Genomic DNA, 8,206 nt, shown 5'->3' on the forward strand with positions numbered 1-8,206 from the left:
CTATCCATATACTGGTCATTTATTATATGAAGTCCAACTCAGAGACCTGATCTAAGCGAAGCAGCAAGCAAGCCTTTGCGTGCTATTTTCCCACCACCCATCTTCTCTGCCCCTAGCCCTTCCTTTCAGGCAGAGCTGAAAGAAAGCTGGGATATTAGGTTAAGAGCTGGAAGCACTCTACCCTACCAAGGGTATGTCCAAGGAGATGAGACAGATTCACATCACTGAACTCATCCAGATTAGCAGCGTGGCTCTGCCTCGGACCCAGCCGGGCTCCCTCTCCCAGGCTCCATGGGGCTGCATGCACAGGGCTCCTGCAGAATGACAGCTCCACTTCAGCCTCCCCATCCCTGCTGCCGCTGTGCCTGATGGCAGGGGTCATGCTTGGATTTGATGCAAGCTCCGGTGTAAGCAAACTATCCTCCATCTAAACAAGAGCCACTTAAGGATGGCCCTTCAGTGAATTTCTCAGCCAAAGAATGCCACTGACTACTCAGTTGGCTTTCAGGCTTCTAGGTGATATATATTCCTTTAATAAAAATTTGGGAGCTGTTTTTTACCATGGGAGTCTCATTCATATGCACATCGCACTGTCTGACAAGTAAAAGAAAAAAGTGCAAAGGTGGGCTCAGGCAGGTCATGCTGGAGGCAGTTTGTCCCCACCAAACCACCTCTGAATGGGGTGATGCCAGAACCATGCTCAAACACGGCTCAAAGGCAGAGCAGACCAGGCCAGCGATACGAGCTCAGTGCTGCCAGGTCCAGAACTGCACAGAGCCGTCTGGTTTGTAGGTGATTCAACGGCCCAGCGCGGGCTGACCCTCTGCCTAGGACTCCAGTGCAGAGTTAAGCTAGTACTCTACCAGCAAGACCCTTGCCTGATCCAAAAAGGCGCAATTCAGCTCCACGACACATCTATGACTGTATAGAGAGACAGTTTTCCCTTTACAACAGTCTCTGGAGTGCATGCAGTACTGGTTCACGCAACAGGAGCATGGAGACTTCCACTTCTTCCCCCTTCCACTCATGGCCTTTCCTTCAGCTCTAACTACCGACAGCGGAGTTAGTGGCAGCCACAGAACTCCAAATTCTTCTGGTGAACTTGGTGTGCACCTGTTTCTTATCTCTTCTTCTTCCAGATGTTCTTCTTCCAAGGCAAAACTGTTGGCTGTGCGTTCCTCTGAGAACGATGCTGATGCTTGCTGAACCATAGACTGGAGACAGCAAGATCCCTGTAAACAGAAGAGACACTACGTTCATTCTCCAGTCTGTTTGCTTATACTCAGCAACAGCCCATATTATGATATTTATCTACTTTTTTTGAGGCAGAAGACAGGGCAAGGAAAAGGGGTGATTTCTAGCTGCAGCTGTATTAAGCCACAGCAGAGATCCTTATAGGCCCATAGCCCCTTTCCACCAGTGGCAGAGGCTTCAAGGAGTCCTGCAGCAGGGCATGACCCAAGTGATGCTTCCCCAGATCTGCCTTTCAGAAATTGTTCCCATCGCACCTGATTTCACTGCCACCAAGGGACCAACTCTCCATCAATTTGCCGACTCCCTTTAACTCATTTACACTCCTGGAGTCCACGGTTTCTTCCAGCAGTGAGTTCCACAACTCACTGATGTGATGTGAGAAAAGCTATTTTCTTTGGTCCAAAGCTGCTGCCCAATCAATCATTTTCCTACATGATGCCATCCCTCCTCCCCTTCTTGTACATCACCCATTTGCCTGTCCCATATCAGAGGAACTTCCCACTCCAATCAAGAATTACATTTTATGTAATATTCCTCTAGTTCTGGAAGGACACAAGCAGCCCTGGTTCCCTCAGCTGTTAGCCTTCAATTCTACAGAGAGCAGAAATAGTCAAGTCTACTCATTTAAAGGGAGACAACAGGGAGAAGTCAGGTCAAATCCAAGTGGCAAATGCAGTCTGGGGTCACAACTGCAGATTTTGAAGTGCTTATTAGGGAAGTTCAGGGCAGGTTTAAGTGGCATGCTCACCTGAGAGCTCTCAGCAGGCCATGATGGGAAGGCCTCACACCACTGTTCTGCGGAGACTTCACTGATGCTCCAGAGCTCACTGGGAGCTTCAGACTCTGGAGGTACCTAATGAGCAAGAGGAGATGCATGAAGCACTCATATCCAGCCATGCTATGGTAAGTACCAGGGGGAGTGTTGCTCTAATGTCACCAGTGACAGACTAAGACAGTTGAATGCAAGCTTTTGAAGGGTTAATTGCAGCTATTTGAGAGCTATTTATAGCTCACTTTTACTTTATCCTCGCTTTATTCACAGTCTTATTTAATCATTGGGGATTTTAACTATTGCCTTGGTATGAAATTAATGACAGATCTCCACAATGACTTTGCTCCCCACCTCCCCACAGTGTAAGCACTCCTATACCGCTGGCTGAAGCGAGACAACCGTGCACCGACATGCACTATAAAAAGAGTCGGGTACAGAAGACATTTGACTTCCGAGTCCCAGCTCTCAGCAGCCCTGCTCTCCTGCAGCCTCTCCCACCTGAGCCACGCAGGGGACACTGGTGTCCCAAAGCTTCACACCCTCCGCGTGTCCCTCTCCCAGCCTGCTGCCAGCTCCTCCCTTCCCACCAGCGCACCCTCAGCCTCCTGGCAGCAGGAGGGATGGAGGCAACATTGCTTCATATCAGCTAGAAAAGATGCTATTGTACAACAAAAACACCCTAGTGACACTTTGCCAGGGCCGCTTGGGAGGGGTATGAAAGCCACTAGGCAAGTTCCAGCCGTTTGCAAAGACCTGCGCGGCCATCCCCAGGGAGGCTGTGGAGTTACTCCAGCTCCTCAGCGTTGTCTATCTGCTTGCACCCCCGCAGAGCAGCCCCCAGGGACATCCCCAGGACCCCCTTGACTTACCCAGGCTTCACCTGGCAGAAGGTGGCACAGATGCTGTCCCTCGAGTGCGAGCACTCGCACCTGCTGAGCGATCTCTTGCGCCGCCTTGGCGGGCTTCCCAAGCCATAGGGAGCGGTGTGTCTGTAAAAAACAAAAGAAATCAGCTATGCAGCTAACTTTTTATTAGCCAACAAGTTTATAACACAGTCCTGGCAGGCAGCCAAGCTAGTGCCAGGATAATAAAAGACTCATCTATAGACATAAGGTGAAAAGGTCACTGATATGTCTAAGCCTTTAAACTCCAGCTCCTCTCCCACCTACTGTTTTCCCCACCCTACCCCTCCCAGGGAGATTGCCGTGCCAGTAGGTGCTGGGTTGCAAGTGGAATTTTCTCTCCTTGCAGCAGCCCAGGCGCCCGTGCAAGGGTCGCCACATAGGCTGGGCACGCTGGCAGTTCACCTGGGCAGCAGAGCGCAGGAGGAGCGTGGCTGCCCCAGTCCACCAGCCCCACCAGCAGCAAGCAGCCGGTTTCTCAAGCACAGAGATGTCAGAGCTTTCCCTTCCCCTGTGGGTTTTCACACACAGGACACTTAGTACAAATCAAGATGTCTTGGGGCCATAACAGGTTCTTCTGATCACAGCATGCTTTCAGAGCTGTTAGCACATTCCCGCTCCATCTTTGATCGCAATCTACTCTCCCAGAGGCTTTAGGATTGGCAGTGACTGCAACTATTCTCTGAGCAAGCAGCGAGTTGTAATTGCACGTTAGCAAGCATGATTATAACCACACCTGAGTACATGTGCTTTGCTACAGTGTGATGGCCATTGGTCTGAAACTGCTGGGAAAGCTGCTGTAGCATTCCTGAGGGCAGGACTTGGCAGCCGCAGGACGTTAGTGCCAGCCCCCCCCGGCTCGTTAACAACACTGGCAGTCAGCAGTCAGGGTTCCAGTTCGCAAGCGGGCAGAGGAACTTTCTTTCTGACTTGCAGCTCTAACACCTTGGTGTTGCTTTCGGCTTGCGGAGGTACAAATCTCAGAAAAAGATGAACCCACGAGGAGGCAGCACCCTGTGCTTTCACCCCCCTCCCCTGTGGGTTATACTGAAACTCCTGAGCAGAAGCACAGCTTGTCCCTTTCTAGATGTTGGAAAGGACTGGACTGGCACTGCTCTCCAGAGCAGGTGCTACAAGAGCCTCACAGCGCTGGGACCCTTTCTCACCTTCCTCTAACCTAACCCCATCCTCGATCAGAAAGTACAGTCGCTTACTCATCAACAGAGCCACCCCCACCCCCCAAAAGCTACATTCGTGCTTACCCAGGTGTGTTGACCCAGATGATATCCAGGTGACAGAAGTAAATGCATTCCTTATCCAGCCAGCTGTTGCAGGAACATCGCTTGGTCCTGGGGTGCGCCGCGCTGGCTGCGGCCAGGTGGGACTCCAGCGGAGGATGGCCCATACCTGCGGCAGAAGGAGGAAGGGATGAGTTGCAGACTCGGTGCAGGGCGCTGGGGTGCCCGTTGGTATGTCACCTCTGCAACTACACCGCCGGTAAGGGTTACGGTGATTTCAGTATGCAGGCAGTTTTATAGGAGGTGCAGCTTTGCCGATTAAGCTGGGGGCTCATAAATGCGTCGCATAACCCCGGCAGCTGCAGAGGCTACCCCCGGAGCAAGGGCACGGCGAAGCCACCCCGCGGCAGACCCCGGGCACCCTCCGGCACCCCACGCAGCCCCGCTCCCCCAGCCGAGGGGGCGCGGAGGGGTCCCCCGGCCAGAGCAGCCCCCCCGGGGCACCGAGCCCCCCTCCAGCCCGGGGCTCACCATCTTCCAGGAGGGCGCAGAGGGCGAGCGCCAGCAGCACGGCGTGGCTGGGCATGGCCGCGGGTCTCGCAGGCGTGGGGCTGGGCTGGCTGCGGAGAGTTGGAGCCTTTTGGGGTTGGTTTAGGTTTTTTTCTCGGTTTTTTTCCTCCTTTTCCCCCACGTCCCGGCTCTCCCGCTGCTTCTCCGTGCGGTGCTTTAACCGGAGCCGCCGCGATGCGTCTGGAGCCGGCGGGCGCCTGGCAGGTGCTTTATAGCCCCGCCGCCCCGCGTCACGGCCCCGCTCCGCCCCGCCGCGTGGGAAACGAGCGGGGCGCGGACACGCGTGGGGGGCGGTGGCTCTGCGGGGCGGTCCCCCCCCCCCCCCCCCGCAGACCTCCGCGCCGCCCCGCCGCCTCCCTCAGCCCCGCCGCTCCGCCGGCTGCGCGAAACACGCGTGGGCTCCCTCCCTCCCCGGGCAGGGCAGCGCGGAGGTGGAGCGGGGACGGCGCGGGGAGAAAGCTGCCGGGATGCAGCGTGGGGCGGTCGTGCGGGGGGCACCGCGCGCAGGTTTGCCCCCCGTGGAGGGTCACGAGTGGGAGCTGCTCCTGCCCGCCCCCCGCGGGGGTCGCAGCCCGCCGGCCGTAGGGGACGGCAGGAGGCAGCGTGCAGCCGCCGCCGGCAGATGGGGCGGGAGGGGTGCGGGCAGCGCCCGCCGCCGTGGGGGCCCGCTCGGCCGCCTGCCCCACGCGTGGGGCCGGTACCGGCCCCGGCCCCGGCCCTGCCCCGCAGAGGGTCCCCCAGGCTGCCCGCAGCCCCGCACGGCAAAACGAGGGCAACTGCAACTACCCGGTTTAGGAGATTAGCTTGGTCTGCACAGGGACGCTGATTTAACCCGGGTAAACTAGGTAGAATTCAAGGCAAGATAAATTTCAAGCAAAATTGTTACTCGATTCAGGAAAATACAACTGTTAAATGAAAATCTCTGCTTTCACTCTCTCTCTTTTTTTCATTAAATCAGTTTAAAGTCTTTTGCTAGGTTGAGCAATTATTTTAAATTTTTTCTTGTGATAACGCTGTCCATCCGCTGTCTGATTTTGCTTCAACATCAGTGATGTCATACTCGACACTATCTGCACATTTTTAGGATACGAAGAATGCAAAATATAGAAGTCACCTCCTGGCGTGCACGAGGAGACAGGCAAAGCAGCTTCATCTTGCCCATCACGTGTGTCACGCAGAAGTAGGGAACTGTCCTCCCGAGAAGCGTTGGGTGCTGACCGCAGCAGGGATGGGTAACAGCTTCCAGGCACCCCGTATCCCACGGGGCCACCGCTCCAGCTCAGAGAGGCAGCTCCTGGCTTCACAAATCTTGGGTAAATCTTGGGATTGGAGTACGCCTAGGAGCGCGAGCAGGTTAGAAAAGCCGACAAAGAACTACTGCACTTGACTTTCTCGAGATGTTTTTAAAAGCTTCTTAGGAAAGGGAGTGTATGTTTATTTGTTTACAATGAACAGCTTAGGGTTTTATTGCACTGTTGTCATGAACAGATGCAAGATGATGGCAATTACAGTGGATCACTGTGAGGTCTCATGCAAAGTGTAACAAGTGCATGGGGAATAGAAAGAGAAATAAGAAGTGCAGTGACCCAGACTGTGGAAAACTGCTTTCATCTGAGCAATAGCTTCTGCTCACAGCATCTCTTGGAAGTAAAACATTTGCATTCCTGCAAACAATGACAAGGGGCTTTAACATTCACTCAGACCAAGCAGCCATGTGAATCCCTCTCTGTATTCATGCAAAATGCATGCAGAAGATGTGTGGGATCAAAAAGATATGCTTGGGGAAATTATTGCTCTGTTCACCAAACAACTCTGACTGTGATGGCACATGAGAACACAGATATTGTCAAGAGCTCCGTTTACTGAGTGGGGATGAAGTGACGGGGCACGGGAGGCCAGAGCAGATGAAAAATGCACATCTGGGAATGGAGCTAAAATTTCAGGGTAGAGGACATGTTAGGCAGAGAAAATCAGGAATAGTGAAAATTTTATTTTAAAATAACATGAAAACAAAGATATAACTGATAAAATAAAGCTTTGGTGTGAGAGGCAAACAAGCAGAGGGAAGTTTTTAACCTCTGTACCAATGTGACAATCATTCTAAAGAAAATAGGGAAATACAATAGCAGCATTACCTGTTACAGCCCATATTCCAGCTGTGCCAAGTTTCAGAGTTATGTTAGAGCTCGGATACTATGTGACATTCCAGATGCCAGTTCAATGATATAATATATCTCCCTTGGCTCCAGTTTCTGCGATCCTCATTCTGGTCACTGCAGGGTGAAAGAAGATATCCTCGACGTGGGGAAGGTAACGCAGCAGTAGTTACCCACACAGAGGAAAGGCTGGGGAATAAATGACATAATTTTGCTTAAAGAAGGGGCTCGCTCTTAGAAGAGGCGCTACCAGTCTTTTGCATGAAATATGAGACAGAGCCACAGTAATATGGCTTGCCAAAATTCACTTACTGAAAGGATCAGCAGGGAACTTTTGTCACACGAAGACCTCTCGTGTCTCCAGGAAGGAAGAAGAGTCTCAAGTAAACCTGAGGTTTTGGAGATCTGGGTTCAAGCTATTTCCTTTACCAGATTCCTTTTGTGGCCATAGTTTTGTCACTTAGCTTGCATTTCCAAGAAATGCCTGAAGCTACATGCAACTATCTGTAAAGATCTCTTACTGTGTTGCTAGAAGAAGACAAGTGCCCAGACACCTGCTAGGTATCTGCCTTTAATGCTAGGTGCAAAAAAATCTTTACAAACCAGACCTTGCATCCAAGATTTCTCACTTGTTTTCTTCATTTCTCGTAAATACCAAGAGATTTACGCTGTCGCAGAAAATGGAGCAAGCGTTACACCCTCTTGTTTATATATGCCTACCAAATGGAGTTTGAACTAATTTTTTTTCTCCAGGAAATACCCTACTGTCTTGAGCAGGCACAAACCTGACCAGCACACGTATGGATGTTTGGCACCAGTGTTTCAAAGATCTTAAAGGATGTGGGGCTATGGACAAAAGTCTCCGTTTGTTGCAGGGATGTAGGAGCCCTGCAGAGAACAGGTGGGGTTGGGATTGCATTGACCAGGGCTGCTTTGAACTGACCCTGCTCTGAGACCTTTGTCCAGAGCTACAGAATTTCTGTGTGAAAAAAAAAACAACAATGACTTTTTAAAAAGTAATTTGCCTTTAGGCTTGCGAAGAAGAATGTCCAGACATAGGGTGAAACAGCTGTCTCAGCATCAACCATCCCCACAAAGTATTATTCTGGTATCGAACTATGGTGGTTTCAAGAGTAGCTACTTATTTTAGGCTGAATGTTCAATCCCCCTTCGTACTATGGGCTGGGGGGTTCAGCTCAGAGAGGGAGCGGTGGTTCTCCTTGACCTCTTAGACACAGAGAAGCTACACTGCTCCTGAAACTGTCCCTGTTCCCCTGATAAAAAGCAGGGGCCACTGCTTCCCAGGGCCAACAC

At 52.0% G+C, this 8,206-nt stretch overlaps 1 protein-coding gene across 1 annotated transcript; it reads right to left on the reverse strand.

Moving 5' to 3' along the window:
* Window positions 1-1,120: 1,120 nt before the first annotated feature.
* EDN2 (endothelin 2) lies at window positions 1,121-4,752 on the reverse strand (the record flags this gene model as incomplete). Its single annotated transcript, XM_082329342.1, has 5 exons — window positions 1,121-1,232; window positions 2,003-2,107; window positions 2,896-3,015; window positions 4,191-4,335; window positions 4,698-4,752. 5 exons carry the CDS (start codon window positions 4,750-4,752, stop codon window positions 1,121-1,123), a joined length of 537 nt encoding a protein of 178 aa, XP_082185468.1.
* Between the last annotated feature and the right edge of the window lie 3,454 nt (window positions 4,753-8,206).

This window comes from Platalea leucorodia (genome assembly GCF_965183815.1).
Source record: "Platalea leucorodia genome assembly, chromosome: 18".
NCBI lineage: Eukaryota > Metazoa > Chordata > Aves > Pelecaniformes > Threskiornithidae > Platalea > Platalea leucorodia.